The sequence below is a fragment of the Hyperolius riggenbachi genome, chromosome 4 (genome assembly GCF_040937935.1).
Source record: "Hyperolius riggenbachi isolate aHypRig1 chromosome 4, aHypRig1.pri, whole genome shotgun sequence".
Classification (NCBI taxonomy): domain Eukaryota; kingdom Metazoa; phylum Chordata; class Amphibia; order Anura; family Hyperoliidae; genus Hyperolius; species Hyperolius riggenbachi.
The window spans coordinates 72,917,671-72,939,160 of NC_090649.1; the positions used below are offsets into that span (position 1 = coordinate 72,917,671).

General features: G+C 45.0%; 1 protein-coding gene across 1 annotated transcript in view; it reads right to left on the reverse strand.

The window, feature by feature from the left end:
• Positions 1 to 21,490, reverse strand: part of LOC137571286 (protein eva-1 homolog C-like) — a 216,581-nt gene that overhangs the window by 18,073 nt on the left and 177,018 nt on the right. The window contains exons 4-5 of the mRNA XM_068280204.1: positions 9,228 to 9,389; positions 952 to 1,116 (exon numbers count right to left, since the gene is read on the reverse strand). Coding sequence (XP_068136305.1) covers positions 952 to 1,116; positions 9,228 to 9,389 — 327 coding nt within the window. The remainder of the gene's footprint in view (positions 1 to 951; positions 1,117 to 9,227; positions 9,390 to 21,490) is intronic.

The window sequence follows — 21,490 nt, forward strand, 5'->3', positions numbered from 1 at the left end:
CTTCTGAGAGCAGGAAAGAGATAAAAAGGGCCAATAGTTCATTGATTTTAGCTCTGGCATACTTCAATGAATGTGTCATTGAGCAAAAACAATAAAACAGTTAAAACTTAAAAAGTAGATTTAAACATAGAATAAAACTGTGGAATATCTTAAAAAAGTTATTTTTAGGAGAAGGAAGATACAATTGCTTATTTCATTTGTTTATTTTCACCTCGGGTGTCCTTTCAGCTCCCCAAACCGAACCTTAGATACTCCACTTTTAATGGTGGGTCGATAAGATTATGTACAATTGAGTATGACTCTGCTTAAACATTTACATCTTCTATTAACCTCCTTGGCGGTAACCCCGTGTGTGACACGGGGTAAGCCGCCGGAGGGTGTCGCTCAGGCCCTGCTGGGCCGATTTACATAATTTTTTTTTTCAAACACGCAGCTAGCACTTTGCTAGCTGCGTGTTTGGTCTGATCGACGCTGCCCACCGCCGATGCGCCGCTACCCGCCGCGGAAACAGCCCCCCCCCCCCCGCATACCCCTTGCGCAGCCTGGCCAATCGCGTCCAGGCTGCTCTATGGGGTGGATCGGGATTCCCTGTGACGTCACGACGTCGGCGATGTCGATGACGTCACTCCGTTTATTGCCGTGGCGACAGGGGAAGCCCTCAAGGAAATCCTGTTCAGAACGGGATTTCCTTATGGGAAAGCGGCGCCGGCGGCGATCTGTAGGTACGGGGGGGACGCCGCAGGGAGGGGGAAAGCATGTAGCTAGCGCTAGGCTAGCTACATGCTTAAAAAAAAAAATTTGAAAAAAACCCTCCCGCGGCCGCGCAGCCGCATTTATCATACCGCCAGGGGGGTTAAAAGCACAACTGCATTGGGCATGTGGTATTTGGTCATTACAGTAAATCATAAAGATAGATGAGCATTACTAATATGACTTTTGAGTGTGACATACCTGTGATGAAAGAATAAGCTGCCAGCATGTTGCTGATCAGTGCCATCTCGCCGCTGCTGTGCCCTACAGGTGCCATGGTACGATTGGAGATAGGGTGTTCTACCTCTTCCATAGAAAGCTGATCATCCACTGGATAGAAAGCAGCTGCCAGGCCTTTCTTCTGGTCTATTGGTAAACAGCACAAAAAGACATGAAGAATACTGGACAGGACAACCAATGAGATGCGGTCTTATTGCACATGAGGGAGCTAAAATAACGGAAGCTCCAATCAGATTTGCGGTTGTTGCCAACTGAAGTCTTTCTTTATCTGCCCTGGGACAGTCCTTGTGATTTGCAATGGAAAAACTGAAATGGCGGCTTAGTGTTCTGTTCTAGAAGATTTCTCATCACTCCTGTGAAGCAACTTTTTCAGTTCTAAAGGTGGCCATACACTAATAGGTGGCCACGAGATTCGAGGGGGATCCAATGCTTGCACACACTAGGCACAGATGTTCAATAGATTTCAGCATGAAACTTATTGAATATCTATGGAGCCTGCCGGGTCCCCAGGCCTACCACATCTATGTGTCTGCCCGCTTGCCATGCAGAGTGTAGGCAGCAGAGCTTACGCTCACCAGTGCACCAGCAGGTGCCTTCTCACCATCCCGACCAGGTGCTGCTTACTGTCCCATCTCCCAGGGCACTTGTGCCACATGAAAAACACTAGAGGCCAAACAACAGATTTATGTACCTTAAAGTGAACCTCCGGACTAAAAATCTACTCAGCAGCACTGAAAAGGCTTGGTGTGTAACAGTTTCACAGCATCAGAACTTTGTTTTTCTTACCAAAGCATCATTTTTAGCTGCATTTTTAGCTAAGCTCCACCCATCAAAGAAAACTGTCCGGGCTTTTTTTCCCTGATGCTGTGCAAAGCATGATGGGATTTCCTATGTTGTTGTTCACGTTGCCTAGCAACTAGGAGAGGTGCTCAGGACACAGGACAGTTGGAACTGTGTCTCATGCTCCCTGTCACCTCCTTTCAACCAAAAAGATGGCTGCCCTCATGAAATCAAGCATTTGCCTGTTCTTTTAAAACAGTGTGGGTAAGATATTATATTAACTATCTATTTTAATTAACATAACTAATGTAACTTAATGACATTATGTTTGTTTAGGCTGGAGTTCCTCTTTAAGAATAAAGCGATCAGTTACAGCGCAGTACTGTGAACAGGTACAGAAGAAAGGGCAGTGAGGTGACATGAAGAATTATACTGTAACACAACTGAGCACTGTGAACTGGGCCTGCAAGAGGAATTTTTACTGCGTATAACTTCATGAATAAAATTGCTTTTTTTTTTCAATATTAAAGGACCACTATCGTGAAAATCGTAAAATGTAAAATACATGTAAACACATACAAATAAAAAGTGTGTATCTTCCGTTGTAAAATGAGCCATAAATTACTTTTCTCCTATGTTGCTGTCACTTACAGTAGGTAGCAGAAATCCGATATTACCGACAGGTTTTGGACTAGCCCATCTCTACATGGGGGATTCTCAGCAAGGCTTTTATTATTTATAAAGACATTCCCCGAAAAAAAAAAGATTTATACAATGATGCTGGCCAGCCTGCTTGCTCACCGTACACTTGTTTGGCAGTTAGACAAAGCAACTGCCATTTACTAAGTGCCTTTGAGAATAAACAAAACCCTGGTAATCCCCCTTAACCTCCTTAGCGGTAACCCCGTGTGTGACACGGGGTAAGCCGCCGGAGGGTGCCGCTCAGGCCCTGCTGGGCCGATTTACTTAATTTTTTTTTTGCTGGACGCAGCTAGCACTTTGCTAGCTGCGCCAGCACCCCGATCGCCGCCGCCGCGCGCCCGATCGCCGCTATCCGGTGCGGCGCGCGGCCCCCCCCCCCCAGACCCCGAGCGCTGCCTGGCCAATCAGTGCCAGGCAGCGCCGAGGGGTGGATCGGGTCTCCCAATGACGTCCCGACGTCGCTGACGTCGGTGACGTCATCCCGCCCCGTCGCCATGGCGACGGGGGAAGCCCTCCAGGAAATCCCGTTCTTTGAACGGGATTTCCTGATCGGTGATCGCCGAAGGCGATCGAAGCGGGCGGGGGGATGCCGCTGAGCAGCGGCTATCATGTAGCGAGCCCTCGGCTCGCTACATGATAAAAAAAAAAAAAAAATTTAAAAAAACTGTTGCGTTTCCCCCTGGCGGTATTTTTCATACCGCCAAGGGGGTTAAGGCGATGGGCTAGTCCAAAACTTGTCAGCTCTGCCAGATTTTTGCTACCTACTGTGACAGCTACATAGGAGAATAGTAATTTACAGCTCACTTACTCTGGAAGAAATTTACTTCTTATGTGTATGTGTTTACATGCATTTTAAATTTTACAATTTTCGAGATAGTGGTCCTTTAATTTATAATTTATTAAGTCAGTGTTTGTCCATTGTAAAATCTTTCCTCTCCCTGATTTACATGCTTCAGTTTAGCACAGGTGGCAACATCTTTACTGCTGGCTGGTGCATCACTGTGGAATGTTTGCTTACTTTAGAACAAACAACAACAGAGTGCACTGGAAGGAGAAAGACACACACACACATACGCACATGCACACGCACACGCACACACACGCACACACACACACACACACCCCACACACTCCACACACACACACACACACACACACACACACACACACACACACACACACACACACACACTCACCACACACTCACACACACACACCACACACCACACACTACACACACACACTCACACAAAACACAAAACACACACACACACTCTCACACACACACACACACACACACTCACTCACACTCACACACACACACACACACACACTCACACACACTCACACTCACTCACACAAAACACACTCACACACACTCACACAAAACACACTCACACAAAACACACACACACACACACTCACACAAAACACACACACACTCACACACACACTCACACACACACTCACTCACACTCACACACACTCACACTCACTCACACTCACACTCACTCACACTCACACACACTCACTCACACACTCACTCTCTTTCCCTCTATTAGTCTAACTTAATCTTTTGAAATTCAGTCCTGACATGGTGTCCTGCACACTCTGCCCAGGGCTGCTTCTGCTGCATCTGCTCGTATTACACAGCCCTGCTCCTTATCAGGAGCCAATTAGGCCGCAGACAGACCTATTAATCATTTCCTCTTGTTAGCTTATTAAATTTAGGCCAAACACCATTTCCGCCTGTGACCTGGTAAGCCGGCTAGGAGATCATCAGCACTGGAGTTACACGTTTCATTCAGCAATTACTACACAGATGACTGTTTTGTCTCTGCTGGCCTCTGAGAAAGGCTGCACTATTCATAATAAATCACTAATTATGAAAGACAGAGAAGCCAACCGCAGAGAGCGCTGAGCATAATGTATATTTACATACCACCCATATGCTGTTCTGTACGTAGAAATTGGAACAATTCACATCGGTGCCTACACCAGAAGAACTTACCACCTTAAAGGACACCAAAAGTGACAGGAATGTGGAGACTGCCATGTTTATTTCCTTTTAAACAATACGACCGACTCCACAGCCCTGGTTGTGATACTCTTCCCAACCACTCCCCCATCACAGTGGCCATTAATCAAGGCGAAAATAGCACAACACAGTTGCAGGGAACGTTTTTTCTCTGTAATGCACTTCAACATATGCAAGCAACATCATCTTCTCATGTAACCTCCACCACACCCGATAGGAAAGGGACTCACCCTTTGTTAAGACCACCATTCTGGTCTAATTGCTCCCTGGTCAACCCCGACCACCTCGATCTCTAGATTGTATAACCGTTGTCTCTTGTCTCTTGACTTCACTGCGATGCACCTTGTGGTGCTATTGGCGGCACTGCAAGAGTGTGCCATGCCACACCGCTTGTACCACTTGGCAACATGCTGGTGGGTCTGGTCAATCAAAGCGCTTTTGTTGCATTGGCAACCCATCATGGATACTGTGGCTTATCTCACATTGATTAATATAAAATATTCAAACAAGACGCGCAGATATCAACACCCTTCTCATAGATATGTGCCAATGTCCGTAGGTAGTGCGCTGTATACAGTCCACACATTTTCTAAAGAATTGTATAAATAGCGCAACATAGTCTTATTGCAAGGAACGTTTTTCCTCTGTAATGCACTTAAACATATGCAACATCATTTTCTCATGTATCCCCCACCACACCCGATAGGAAAGGGACTCACCCTTTGTTAAGACCATCGTTCTGGTCTAATTGCTCCCTGGTCAACCCCGACCACCTCGATCTCTAGATTGTATAACCGTTGTCTCTTGTCTCATCAGGCTGCTTATCCTCTTCAATGGGTAATATTCCAACACCTCCAAATAAAAGCGAAATACTGTATGTATGTCCAAATCTCAAATTTTATCACACTTACAATCTTTCGTAGTTAAAAACAGGCTTGAGTTTTTTTCATGGGCTCTCCCCGATTTCGGTGGCCTATGGAGGGCTCTCTCGATAGCGTCAAGGCGTACTGCTGATAAGTGGCTGATGCGCGCACAGACATTCACTCCCTCAGCCCCGTCCGCCTGTCTTCCCGGCACTCTGCTGCCACATCCTGGGTACCGCGGTGGGGCAATTCGCCTTGACATTATAGAGAGAGCCCTCAAGAGGCCACCGAAATGGGGGAGAGCTCGTGGAAAAACTTCCGCCTGTTTTTAACTAGGTAGGATTGTAAGTGCAATAAAATTTGAGATTTGAACTTATACAATCAGTATTACGCTTTTATTTGGAGGGGTTGGGATATTACCTATTGAAGAGGATAAGCGGTTTGTATACCGTTACCTCTTGTCTCATCAATCTAGAGATCGATGTGGTCGGGGTTGACCAGGGAGCAATTAGACCAGAACGGTGGTCTTAACAAAGGGTGAGTCCCTTTCCTATCGGGTGTGGGGGAGGATACATGAGAAAATGATGTTGCATATGTTCCCTGCAATAAAAACACGGAACACCAAGAGTCCCAATAGTGTAATATGTACTGGTAAATGGTTACTAAATAGAGTAAATATTAATACTCACAAACCAGGGTTACCATTAGGCAACCACTGTAAAGGCAGGTGGGGAGATTTTCCTGACCCCACTCAGGAATAAGAAGTCGCTCTCTGTAGATGAGAAAAAGGGGGTTCAACTCTCCACCCAGGGTGGACTCAATATTATGCAGGAGAACAGAGGCGCCAAGAGGATAAAAGGAAGCTAAATGAGCTTAAAAACCAAATTCTGGTAAATAGAGGAGGTAGTGGTGGACTTACCTCCTCCAAGTAGAGACACAACGACTGTAGTAAAGACAGTTCAGAGGTGCCTGGCTCTTCTACTGACCACATATGCTATTGCTCCGTTGTTAATGCCTGATGAAGCGGGATCAAACCTGCGAAACGCGTTGCATATTTGGAGTTCATAAATAAAATATATTGACTGTCTTTACTACAGTCGTTGTGTGTCTACTTGGAGGAGGTAAGTCCACCACTACCTCCTCTATTTACCAGAATTTGTTTTTTAAGCTCATTTAGCTTCCTTTTATCGTTTTGGCGCCTCCGTTCCCTGCAATAAGACTGTGTTGCGCTATTTATACAATTCTTTAAAAAATGTGTGGACTGTATACAGCGCACTACCTACGGACATTGGCACATATCTATGAGAAGGGTGTTAATATCTGCGCCTCTTGTTTGAATATTTTAATTATAATCAATGTGAGATAGGCCACAGTATATGCGATGCGTTGCCATGCAACGAAAGCGCTTTGATTGACCCAGACCCAGCAGCGTGTTGCCAAGTGGTACAAGCGGTGTGGCATGGCACACTATTGCATTGCCGCCAATAGCACCACAAGCAAGGTGCATCGCAGTGAAGTCACGTGACACGCTTCCTGTCTGGAAATGTGCATGTGACTGAAGGGATGGTACCAAGTGAAGTCTGACATCACTTGCATGCACGTTTAGGGGGAGGGGCATACAGTTTCTCTGTCGGCGCCATCTGCATACAATGGTCTTGGGCTTGATTCACTAAACCGGGATAACTCAAATATCACGCCTTATCAAAGATATCACACCTTATCAAAGACATCACACATTATTAAATAAATCACACCTTATCAGAGTAGCATAACGAGTGCTTGGAACTTATGCCTGCTAATTGGCAATGGCACTCGTCCTGCCCCGAGCCCCTGCGGGTTCCTAGCGCTCTCTATGCTACTCTGATAAGGTGTGTTAGCTTTGATAAGGTGTGATATCTTTGTTAGGTGTGATATTTGAGATATCACGGTTTAGTGAATCAAGCCCCATGTGTGAAAATAGCCTTCCCGCTTGCAAATAGCACTGCACCATGTGTGAAAAGTGTTCACTTGATACAAGCACAGGCTCCTGTTTATAGGCATATAACAACACAATCACACAATAAATAATGTGACAAGTAAGGTGCCATTTAAAGTAGTCCAGACACGTTTTTGTCATTAAATTTGCAAGGTTTGAACCATGCAACTTTAAAGAGACTCTGTAACAATTTTTTCAGCCTTAGTTCTTCTATCCTATAAGTTCCTATGCCTGTTCTAATCTGCTCTGGCTTACTGCAGTCTTTCCTAACTGCACTGTCTCTGTAATAAATCAATGTATCTTTCCTCTGTCCTGTTTGTTGGGCTAAAGCTTGATTGTGTGGAATGTGCAGGGCTGCTTGTGATTGGTAGAAGCGATACACACCCTCTGCAGGCCCCCTGCATACTCTGAATGACTCATACACTATGCTTAGCTGAGCCTATTAGAAGCTGGTTAGTTTGTTTGTAAACACTGCCTAAAACTGTTAATTACAAGCCAGGATTGCAGCAGAGAGTGGCAGAAACAGCACAGAGGGGCACAGGAGAAAATAATGAATAGAATGGTATGCTTTTTATTGTAAGAATATTAGAGTACAGATTCTCTTTAATGATTTCTATAAACAGCATCCAAATGAATGATGCAGTTTAACATGACAACCGCCTCACGCCAATGGGTGTGAACGCAGCGGCAGCCTCAGGACCGCCTAATGCCGATTGGCGTCAAGTCCTGGAGTTGCAGTTTCCCAGGGAACGGCCGCACGCATGCGCGATCGTGATTAGCCTGCTAGCCTCCGATTGTGGCTAACAGGCTGTTTGTAAATGAAAGGGGAAATAAATCCCCTTTTTTTACATGCATACAGCGCTGCAATCTCCAGCAGTGCTGTATGAGATCGGCAATCCCCGGCCTCTGATTGGCCGGGGATCGCCGTCCTCTCATAGGCTGATGCCTATGAGAGGCGGAACAGGACGGATCGCCGTCCTGTTCAATATAGAATCTCGGAAGGGAGTAGGGAAGGGTAAGGAGGGAGAAACAGCCTCATACAGGCTGCGGAAAAAAAACCAAAAAACTGCCACAGCGATCGGACCCCTCCGGCGACATGTCCTCTTAGGGACAAAACAAGGAGGTGAGTCCGATCGCTGGGCTCCATAGCTGGGCTGTGCAGGAGGCTGAAAAAACTGCACAGCCCAGCTAAGAAAAAAAGAAGAGCTGGTCATGGGGGGGGGGATTAAGCCTGGGGACCTTAAAGGACTTTCGAGGCCAAAATTAATAAAATCACACTATACCTTTTTTTTGCAGAATCCACGGAGGACGTCCTGCCCGTCCTCCGCTCTGTTCCGCCATCAATGCACGTCTTATCATTCCCCTACGGCTCGGCCCGACCCCACCGAACGGGTCGCATGGATGCCACCTCTAATATGGCCGCCGCCTTGCTCCGCGGCTGCGCAGTACGCTTTGTCGCTAGCGCGACTGCGCAGCCTGTGTGCGCCCGCCCGACGTACGCTTGGGGAGCATGCCGGGACCTAGTACGCGGCGGGAGGCGGGCAATAGGCTGCGCAGTCGCGCTAGCGACAAAGCGTACTGCGCAGCCGCGGAGCAAGGCGGCGGCCATATTAGAGGTGGCATCCATGCGACCCGTTCGGTGGGGTCGGGCCGAGCCGTAGGGGAACAATAAGACGTGCATTGATGGCGGAACAGAGCGGAGGACGGGCAGGACGTCCTCCGTGGATTCTGCAAAAAAAAAGGTATAGTGTGATTTTATTAATTTTGGCCTCGGAAGTCCTTTAAGTGGTTAAGCAGAAGACCACGTTTGTTCCTTTCTGAAAAATGAAGTAAAAGAAGAGTCATTCATCTTGACTTTTGTGGCTGAACGTCACAGTACCTGGTGGAAGGTGTTCCGTTATGAAGGCGGGGTCCGAGAAGAAGGCCCCATCTCCAATCACATTGCGATCGTAGAGCCCCGGCCGCGGTGGGAAGTGTGTTTGCCGCACTCCGTGGTAATTTGTTGACTTTGGCTGCGATTCATGCAGGAGTTTCTTGGGGACTGAAAGGAAACAAAGACATAAAAAAATCATTAAACGCAGTTAAAGTATCTACTTCGTAAAGTCCTAATCTTAGGGGCCATTAATCTAGCACTGTGTTTATTTATGTTATATTAGATTAAATTCCATTTACGGAACAGAAAGAGCCTGGGACATGAGCATTTGCTCCACGTCCGGCATCCGCTCTTTATATATACAAAACTCATTACTCACAACTTACAAGGGAAGCTGGCCATACTCTGTAATGGGATACACACACTGGATGTTGTTTTATACATGATAAAGGGAATCGGAAGTGAAAATAAACTTATGAGATAACGCTTTGTATGTGTAGTACAGCTAGGAAATGGAACATTAGAAGGACAGATATGAGTCTTATATTGTTTCCAGTACAGGAAGAGTTAAGAACCTTCAGTTATCTATGCAAAAGAGCTTCTCTGAGCTCTCCGACTGGCTACAGTGCTGTTTTCTAAAGCACTTATCACAACCTGCCTCTCACGGTTTCTTGTTTGTTTAAAGGAATACTTAAGTCAGCTAAAAAAATGACTTTTACTCACCCGGGGCTCCCCTCAGCCCCCTGCAGCTGAACGGTGCCCTTGCCGTGTCCCTCCGATGAGCCTGGACTCGCCGGCGGCCACTTCCGGTTTGGCCGTCACCGGCCGACAGGCTGGGAACGCGGCTGATTATCCGCGTTTCCGGCCGCAATAGCATTATAGAGGGCGCTATTGCGGCCGGGAACGTGGCTAATCAGCCGCGTTCCCAGCCTGTCGGCCGGTGACGGCCAAACCGGAAGTGGCCGCCGGTGAGTCCAGGCGCATCGGAGGGACACGGCGAGGGCACCGTTCAGCTGCAGGGGGCTGAGGAGAGCCCCGGGTGAGTAAAAGTCTTTTTTTTTTAGCTGACTTAAGTATTCCTTTAAGGTTTTACTGCCAGGAAGTTCAAAGGGTCAATAACTCTGCTCTGTTTATTCATTTAAAATACAGAGTGTAATTTGTAAACTGTAAATATTAGAGAATGATGGAACATTATTAAAAAAAAATATGAGACTGTTTTCTTTGCTACTTATGTTCTATTCATTATCCGTCCAACACGTACAATTAATTATATCATAAGGTTTTTGTTTTTTCTTTTGCTTCAGTGTCACTTTAAGACCTACATCATGCACAGAAGTTTTACTATATCGATATAAGCACGAATGTGAAATAACAATGCCAGGAAATTTGGGTGCCAGGATATAGTCGATAGTAGAATATCGGTAACATTCACCGATATTTAACTATTTTAGAGTGATCGTTTTCATCAGTCAATTATCTGTAAATATTACTACAGCTAAACCTAAAGCTGAATAATCACCTGAAGAAGGATCGGGAAACCTCACAGCGCTGCCGCCTGACGAACGAGGTTCCCCAATCCATCTTCCTATCCGCGGGAACAACCGACATGATGTGATAGCACACGACGGGCAAGCAATCGCGGTCCTTTGCGAGGGAGACGTCTGAGATCTTAAAGATCCAATCCATCATGACGATCATTATCAATGCACGTCGACAGATGTCTTTCGTGTAAATGTGCGCCTGTACCCACCACGTCGTGAGAACGCAGAAACGATTGATCATTGCTCAAAAAAAATCACTGGTCGCTGGAAAAATCACTGTGAAAATCTTGTAGTGGGTATGGGCCTTTACCCTGCTCTCACACAGAATCCTGCTCCCTCCAATACCTAATCCTAACCAGTACTCCTGAAGCCTAACCTTAAGGTGCCCATACACTCGTCAGATTGGCAACAGATAGATAAGAAATGCATCTGATGATCTATCTGATGCGTTTTTAGAACATTTTTTACCAGGATAGAATTCCAATAGATTTCAGTTTGAAATCTAATGAAATTCGATCTGATGGCATTTTTTTGCCATCAGATTTCCATTAAGGCCAATGCAAACTGATAAGCAATCTCATCAGATCGACCTAAATTTTCCACCCTGCAAGTTCGATGGAAATCCATCGAAATCGATCGAAATCGGCCGTCGATCGGTCGATTGGCCAACCGATTTGCAATCGATTGATCGATCGGTCGGCCAGAAAATCGGCTGAGTGTATGGGCTGCTTTAGTCTCCCTGGCACAAACCCCCTTCCTTAAACCTAACATCCATCACCATCCCCCCAACACCCGATGCAAATACGCCACAGAAAAACTTAAAGGGGCACTACGGCAAAAAATTGTAGAATTTAAAATATGTGCAAACCTAAACAAATAAGAAGTATGTTTTTTCCAGAGTAAAATGAGCCATACATTACATTTCTCCTATGTTGCTGTCACTTACAGTAGGTAGTAGAAATCTGACAGAAGTGACAGGTTTTGGACTAGTCCATCTCTTCATAGGGGATACTCAGCAAGGCTTTTATTCTTTATAAAGATATTCTATAAAAAGGATTTAAACAATTATGCCGGCCAGCCTCCCTGCTCACTACACAGTTGGACAGAGCAACTGCCATTCACTAAGTGCTTTTGAAAATAAATAAATCCCTGAGAATCCCCCCATAAAGAGATGGACTAGTCCAAAACCTGACACTTCTGTCAGATTTCTACTACCTACTGTAAGTGACAGCAACATAGGAGAAAAGTCATTTATGGCTCATTTTACTCTAAAAAAGATGTACTAAGTAAGTATGCCTTACTTAGTGCTTACAGTACTAGCGTAGCATCAGGGGCGTAGCATCAGCCGCCTGCGCCCCCCCCCAGTGATTGTGGTGAGCTCATCCATCCCTATTACCCCCTCACCCCATCATCTTCTGACAATCTGTTGTCCTCCATAGGGGCCAGCTGCATTGTAGACTAAATATAATAGCGCTCCCCACACTATGTACGAGGTGGGGGGGGGGGGATTTGTCAGGCCCCTATAACCCCCGGGCCCCCCACGGTTGCAGGGTCTATTATTGAATCCACTGTGCACTGTTGCACTAGCAACTCCTGCGTTACCTAAGTATTTTAACATTACCTACACCAATTAAGTAACGCACATTGCACAAATGGCCCAACTGTCTCTTCTCCCTTACTTCCCCTGCCCGGCGTAAGTAGCCACAAGTCCTCAAGGGCCCCTTAGTATTAGGTAGCCAGAGGTACCCTCAGTATTACGTAGTTAGAGGTGCCCCCAAATGTTAGATAGCTAGAGGTTCCCCCAAGTATTAGGTACCTCCAGGCTGAATGGAGATCTCATCAGTGGAATTCCGAGAGTTGGGTGAGTAACCGCTCATTTACGCTCTGCTTGGGACTTTGCATTAAGAAGGAAGGAGGGACTTTGGGAGGGGAGTTAGCCACCTTTCCATCATCATGCGCCTGTAGGCACGTGCCTACAATGCCTTATGGAAAATCCTTCCCCCCAAGTTTCTAGGATTCGGAAGTGGAATAGTTTTTAAAGCAGCCTTGGAATTTCAGCAGCAGCAGGGTGAGCCGTCATTCGTCTCACCCTGCGCCCAACTCACCGGCGGCGTTTCCGTACGTACGCTCTGTACAATGCACAAAATATTCTGCATTACAAAATGATCACACATTAGACACAATACACAGCAATGAAACACAAGTCTGAACTCGGGCTGCGAGTTACAGAATCACAGATGCGTTAATTACGTGTTGTGAAAACGCTTAACAAGGCCGGCTCTTCCAAAGACACATTATTTCATGTAGAAGAAATTTTGGAAAGCGTGTCCTAGTCTCATGGCAGCCGGTTACTCCTGAAAAAAGCTGAAATTGGGTCTTGCCTCCCCAGCCTCTGCGGCTCTAGCCCCTCTTACCCCTCTTCCTTGGAATCGTCAGCAGCACCAGTTTATAGGGATGCCAAACAATGCTGCCTTTGTCTGCAGACTAAATAAACGCTGCCTTTCGGTGATTACACAACTGCTTCCAAAATGCAATTTGCTCTGACTGGGCAGAGAGGGGCTGCCGCGCTTGGAAAGGGCACAATCTACAGCCAGGCTATACAGAAACACATAATTATACAATTACTTCAATTGCTTCAACTTGGAGCACACAAAAAAAAGGAATTTTAGTTTAGGATAATCTGATAAGGAGCTTTAAAATAGAAGAGTATAAATATTGGTTACTGCTTTTCTAACCACATTCATTGTGTATTTCATGGTGGGCGAGTCACTTAACTGCGGAAATTAAAGCGTAGCCACTGAAAAGACACCCCGATTGTTTATGCAGCAAGTTATTCTGTTGCTGAGAGGTGACATCACAGATTCAAGCGAATGTAACCACCTCATGCCACAGGCTGTTCTACAGTTCCAGCCAAGAGCAATTTTCACCTTTCAGTGCTGCTCCCATTCATTTGGAAATAGCTTTATCACTACTTATCACACCTAAATGATCTATACCTGTATATAGTTTTTTCTTTCAGGACAAATTAGTCTCTTTTTGTGGTTGTGGTGTTTTTTTTAGCAATTACTTTATTTTAAACCTATAGTGGATGAAAATTGAGGTACATTGTATTTTTTTGTGTTTTTCCCCTTATTTTCACATTTGTAATGCATAGAAAATAAACAGTGCTACTGAAGATAAAACCCACACAGTTTATTAGGCCTGGTTCACATTAGCGTTCGCTGTCCGGATTCGCCTGATCGGATCCGGACCGTATACTGTACAAATGGAACGTACGTTCCGCATAGCAATGCAAAGGCTATGCGGACGTTCACATGCGTACGTTCCGTACAGAACGGAGCCGGATCGGATCCGGACTCCGGACACTTTTCCAACATGCGCTATTTTTCGGGTCCAGATCATCCGACCCACGCACCAGGCCCGGATCATGACCCGAACATGCGGCCATGCTGTGCAATGAGAAACGGATGTTTCTCATCACACTGGCAATAGGACCGGATGCTTTCAGCACCAGTCCTATGCCACTTGGGGGGCCCGGACTACACGCCGGTATCCCCCATGCTTGCGGTGCCTTTCTGGCACTGCAATGTATCTAGTTCCGGCTACTTTATTGTAGCCGGAACTGATACATTCCGGATCCGCAACTTGTGGCAACTTGCGGCCACCGCAGAGACCCGTACGGTCTCTTTGCGGCCCCCGGACCTGGACCCCCGGACACTTGCGGACTCGAACCTTAGTCTGTTTGTCCTGGTTATCACAGCATTTAAATTATGCCTCTGGTACAATTTATGGTGGCAGTATTTTATTTGAAAATAAAGGTGTATTCTTTCTGTTTTGTGCTTTTTTATTGTACTCAGTAATTACAAGCCCTTATTTGCAAAAAATAAACAAAAAAAGTAATATACCCTCATGACATACATATTTAAAGCGGACCTGAACTCAGAACTTCCGCCCTGCTCTAAAAGATAAGCAACAACATAATAACCTTCACAGAAAAAAAAACATTTCCTTGTTACAGCTTATAGAGCTTGTTCAGAAATGCTTCAGTGTAGTAAAAGGGTTAAACTCCTGTGTTTACATAATAGCTCTCAACTCTACAGAATTGGCAGACAGCTGGGAGCTCAAATTACACTAGCTCATTACTTGCTGAGAAGGGAAAATTAGACTGTTCTTTAGAAACACATGCAGGATGGACACAGAGTGGATTTATCTGTGTTTTTCTTCTCTCTTGCACAAGAGTTCAGATCAGCTTTAAAAAGCAGAGTCCCTGAGGCAACAATTTATGCCACTTTTTTTTTTACAATTTTTATTTTGGTTACGAGGTATGGGAGGGGAGAAAGAGGGTTAATGGGAAGTTTAAAACATGTTAAAATGTCTAAAAGGTACCAAAATCTCTCTCCAGCAGCTCCTGTCACCTCAGAACACAGATCCCAGTTAACAGATCTGTTGTGAGAGAAACTCTGTAACCTTTTTGTAAACTTTTTGAGATTGAACATTGTTACTGGCTGTGACAGTGTTCATTCATTACACAAACCCTTTACATTGGCTCAGGAAACACATGTTCCCATTCACCAATCACTGCCAAGTGAGTCCAGGTTGGTAGGGAGCTGGCAGGAGTGGACATGCATGCATGACATCAGCAGAATGAACATGAATGCAGGTAAGGTACACAAATAGGATGTTTATATGCATAGATGAGCAAGGCTTCCAGGCAACTGGTATTGTTTAAAAGGAAATAAATACTGTATTTCGGCCTCTATATACATATCAATTTTAATTGTTGTTTAAGCACAGCAGAACCCAGAAGAGCCTAAGAAGTTGGCCTTCACCAGTGTAAGTACTGCCGGCTGTTTTGCTTGAGACTAGGGATGCTCGCTGGATTCCGTGGAATTCTTAATTCCGCGATTCCGGACGGAATTAGCTCAATTCGGATTCCGGCGGTCGGAACGGAATTGCTAAACCTCTAAAACGGAATTCCGCTGAAATTTTTTTAATTCCGCGGAATTTTGTGGAATTAAAATCTCTCTCTCTCTCTCCTCCTGTCTCATCTTCCAGGGAATTGTAGTTTTTCAAAAGCCAGCTTACATACCATGGCTGAGAATTGAACCCAGGCTAGGCTGGGAATTAAACCAAAGTCTCGGTATAGCGGTTAAGTCAACTGCCTACCACACACTACCAACAACACTACATGCTGAAGCCAGCCTAGCATGTACCATTATGATCAATCCAAGAGAAAAAGTAGCATGTCGAAAGCCAACTCACCGTGGCTGGGGATTGAACCCAGGTCTCAGTGTGTGGTAGGTAACTGACTTAACCGCTATACCACCAACAACACTACATACTGATGCCAGCCTAGCATGTACCATTATGGTCAATCCAAGAGAAAAAGTAGCATGCTTAAGGATTTGTAGCATGTCAAAAGCCAACTCACCATGGCTGGGAATTGAACCCAGGTCTCAGTGTGTGGTAGGTAACGAGAGAGAGAGAGAACGAGAGAGAGAGAGAGAGAGAGATTTTTTCCGACAGAATCCAGAATTTCGTACAAATCCGGCGGAATTTTCATAGCGACGGAATTTAACACTGACGGAATCCGTGATTTCCGGCGGAACGTAATTTGCTGGTTCCGATCATCCCTACTTGAGACTGCCAGTTAGTTGAGTTCTGGATAACTGACACTCCATACCTCCCAACTTTTTGAGATAAGAAAGAGGGAAACTTTAGTCACGCCCCTGCCACACCCCTGATCATGCCCCATCACACCCCCTAGTCATGCCCCTGTCACACCTCTAATCATGCCCCTGCCACACCCCTAGCCACACAAACCATAAAGATTTCATAAAAAATATGTTATTTCATATTTCAAACCACACAGGTCCTTTCTATCTTGTTTCATTTTCCTGCATTGTAACATTTGACAATAAGAAATATATCAATTTAAAGGAGGGGAATAAAGTTTTGAGTCAGTTATATGTATTTTTCTACTGAAAAATGTGTTTATTTACATAGATCTTATGCAGGAGCACAGAGGCGGCAAGAGGATAAAAGGAAGCTAAATGAGCTTAAAAACAAAATTCTTGGTAAATAGAGGCAGTAGTGGTGGACTTACCTCCTCCAAGTAGACACACAACGACTGTAGTAAGGACTGTCAATATATACTATTTTTGAACTCCAAATATGCAACGCGTTTCGCAGGTTTGATCCCGCTTCATCAGGCAATAACAACGGAGCAATAGCATATGTGGTCAGTAGAAGAGCCAGGCACCTCTGTGTAATTTTGTATTTACATAGATCTGTACATGATGAGTCTTGAAAGAGGGACAAATGAGGAAGAAAGAGGGACAGGGGGATTTGGTTCCCAAAGAGGGACTGTCCCTCCAAAAGAGGGACAGTTGGGAGCTATGGGAACTCTACTGTATTAATGTAACATTTCAGAAACACTGACAACAAATGTACAGGTATATGTGATGGTCCAGGTCCCAGGACGTTCCTTCACAAGGGGAGTGGAGCTCCTTCTGCCTGTAGAGAGGGGAACACCGGGAGCCCAATAGTGCAGTATCAGGTTCTAAAAAGGCGCCCGTGCCCCACACGGCTCATAAACAAGGTTACTGTTTGTATTGACCTGAGGAAGCGGGCTGAGACCTGTGAAACGTGTTGCCTACAGTATAACTGTTTGTAATAAAGACTCCTTGTTTCCATCTGAGTGAGTGTTCATTGGAGGTAAGACTCCTCTCTTTACTTACTGCAGAGTTACTATAGGTCCTACCATTACAGCCATATTGGGCTGCTCCCCAAATATTCAACCCAAATGTATATGTGAGATTTCATACATGATGCTGAAGCATCTTGTGTGGTCTTTGCATTGGCCTGCCTACCAGAAGCACAAAGCCTTGTGCCCCTGCTTCACCCCTACCAATCTGACGAACGCCCTCTGATGGGATGATTACACCAGCTTCCTCCCCGATGCCGCAGACCACCTGCACAGCCACTCCTAAGATACGACAGAAAACTGCTCGAATCTCTTAGCGAGGCACTACTAAGCGGAGATTCATTAGGTTGTGGTAACAGAAACAAGTAAATGTTAACAGTTTAGTGGCACTCAGAACACACATCAGAGAATGCATCCCAATCTGAGTAACCAGCAGGGAAGAGATCCATACTGCAGGGTGATCATACATTGTGCATTCCTCCTTATACACTTTCCTGACACTCCAGCTCATTATAACTGAACCAGCACATATGGTGAACATTACAAGGAGGCAGGGGACGCAAAGCGTGATTTGCCACATTAGCAGCACCAGGCACAACACAATCCGTAAATCCCAGCAAAGACTATCCTATCAGCAGCCTAGGCTGGGATTACACCATACAATTTTCTGTTAGATTTTTCTGTTAAGCCCCATCTACACCATACGATTCTTTGTGCAATTCGATTACAATTCTATTTACGATCCGATTAAATCCAACATACTAGTGGCTGGATGGTGTAATGGTTAAGGGCTCTGCCTCTGACAAAGGAGGCCTGGGTACGAATCTCGGCTCTGCCTGTTCAGTAAGCCAGCGCCTATTCAGTAGGAGACCTTTGGCAAGTCTCCCTAACACTGCTACTGCCTATAGAGCGCGCTCTTGTGGCTGCTGCTCTGGCGCTTTGAGTCCGCCAGGAGAAAAGCGCAATATAAATGTTATTTGTCTTGTCTTGTCAACATGTCCGATCGGGATTTGATTTGATTCGATTTGCCATTGTTTTGCAATGGCAAATCGAATCAAATCCTGATCGGACATGTCGGATTTAATTGGATCGTAAATAGAATCGTAATCGAATCGCACAAAGAATCGTATCGTGTAGATTGGGCTTTAGATTCTATAAATTTAATATGTTGGAAATTTATCTATCCTACCATCTATCTGCCTAGAAATTAGCCATTGTTCTACTCAGCAGGAGATAACCAGAAGACAATGCACCAGAGATAATGACCATTCTCTACACAAAATAATCTAATTATGCATTCTAACAGAAAATCTAACAGAAGAATCTAACAGAAAATTGTATGGTGTAATCCCAGCATAATGCTGGGCATACACGGCTCGTTTTATATTATCAATCGAGCTGTTGATTGCTCGATTGATAATATTCAACCTGTCCGATACCCCGCCAGCTCGATTCTGCGCTCGATACCGGCGGGGAGAACAATGGGAGCAAACGAAACGCTGATTAGCAGCAGCCGCGGGGACGAGCGGGAATCGATCCGCGCGGACGAGCGGTGACGCGCCGGCTTCGAGCCGCTGGCTCGATACCGGTGCATTCTCAAGCTGTGTATGCCCAGCATTAGGCTGAATACTCACCTCGCGAGCCAGGAATATGGATCACAGCGACGCCTACGACCAGTTTTGGTCAAGAACACTGTAACATTATCTCATAAGATCGCTACACACGCTAATGATCAGTCTGTCCAGAGACTAGGCATACATAGTGACACAACATAGAAACATAGTAGGTAGCATAGTGGACAATAGTCTCAACTTTTAAAATCAACCTTTATGTAAATGACCACTATCGCAAAAAAAAAAAAAAAAAAGATAAGCAGTTAAAATCTGACAGAACCGACAGGTTTTGGGCCAGTCCACCTTCTCATGGGGGATTGTCACAGTTTTCTTTGTTTTCAATAGCCAATTTCCTGAACAGCAGTTTAACTGCCAAAATAGTAAGATACCAGCCAGCCTTCCTAATCACTTGCACACTATTTTGTCAGTGAGACTTTGCAACTGCTGTTCAGGAATGGTGTTGAAAAGAAAGAAAACCCTGAGAATCTCCCATGAGCAGATGGACTGGCCCAAAACCTGTCGGTTCTGTCAGATTTAACTGCCTATTTTTGTTGTGATAGTGGTCCTTTAAGAAAAGGAAACAGTGATCAACACTTAAATATGACTTGTCAGCACCTAACAGGAACTGCCATGTTATCAAGGGCCTCAGATAAAGATACAGTTTCCTGTCTGTTCCTCCACATAGTAATGTATCACTGTCAGCACTGGCAGACCTTTCAGTCCATTCTCATACTCCTCAGGCCTCACTCTCCTCATTTTCCTGGTACAGCGGGTGGCTGCCAGGAAGTATCAGTCACTGCTCTGTGAAGCCATCATTGCAGAGGAATAATCAGGGGAAGCTCTAGTGTTTGGCTTCATAGCTGGGGAAACAGGGCTTCCTACCTGCAGCTTCTGCACCTTTGTGGATGAAAATTGATGAGTCTGACATGGAGTAAAAATTCTTATTTTACTCTACAGACTTATGTATTGGGTTAACCAGGTATGTCAAACCGGTCCTACGAGGGCCGAGATCCTCACACATTTTTAATACAGCTCAAATGAATTGATGGGTCTGAATCAGGAAAGGTGTGGGTCCATCAGGTAGAACACATTCCTCTCTTTCTCAGTCCATCCTAAACACTGGCATGGATCTGGCCCTCCAGGCCTGGAGTTCGACACATGTTGGTTAAACCCATAAGCACTTGAATTTTAGACCAGTGAGAGAGACCCAACCAGCAGCAGAAAGCTGGGTGGCTTTGCCAGGCTGGTAGACCTGCTGGTGTCCACAGGTATAAAGATTATCCAGCATTTTACCCATTCTAGGCAACAGAACATTTACATACCTAACTTAAAAAAAAGGTTGGTGTGGGGTGACCATGGCCTCAATTCACTAAGGGCAGTTCAGTAAAATAATTTAGGTCAGTAAAATATCATATTTTATACTTATTTTACACGTATTTTACACTTTTATTTCCAAATTCACTAAGATTTCTCACAAGCGGTAGAAGTTTGGTAGTATCCCGAAAAAAACATGCTTCAATTCACTAAGCCCTGCTCGGTTAGTCTCACCAGCTGTGGAGCAGGTCAGACAGGAAGCTGCGAGTCTTTTTCCACAAATGGTGGGCATGAGTTGGGTTTTTTCTGTCAAGTGCATCCCTTTAGATGTGCTGCAGCCACTACTAGAGGGTGCTTTTCTGTGTACCAGTATATAGATATGCACAGCTAAAGGGATACAGAAAAACCTTTTATAGTATCTTGGGGACAGAAGGGGGCACATTGAGGACAGTAGGGGACACACGAGAACACATGGGGAACAGAAGGTGGCACATAGGAGAAAGAGGAGGACACAATAATTGGGGGAGAACATCTACAACCTAGGTTCTTAGTATGTGGTATGCATACCCCAGGGGTACTTCTGATGGTTCCAGGGGCGTAATATACTTAAAGGGGCACTTCAGCAATAAACTGTAACTGTAAAATTTTAAATATGTGCAAATATGTGCAAACACATACAAATACAAATACAAACACATACAAATAAGAAGTACATTTTTTCCAGAGTAAAATGAGCCATAAATTACTTTTCTCCTATAATGCTGTCACTTACAGTAGGCAGTAGAAATCTGACAGAAGTGACAGGTTTTGGACTAGTCCATCTCTTGATAGGGGATTCTCAGCAAAGCTTTTATTCTTTATAAAGATATTCCTGAAAAGGGATTTAAACAATGATGCTGGCCAGCTTCCCTGCTTGCTACACAGTTTTGGGCAGTTGGACAGAGCAAATGCTATTAACTTAGTGCTTTTGAAAATAAATATATCCCCTATGAAGAGATGGACTAGTCCAAAACCTGTCACTTCTCTCAGATTTCTACTGCCTACTGTAAGTGACAGCAACATAGGAGAAAAGTTATTTATGGCTCATTTTACTCT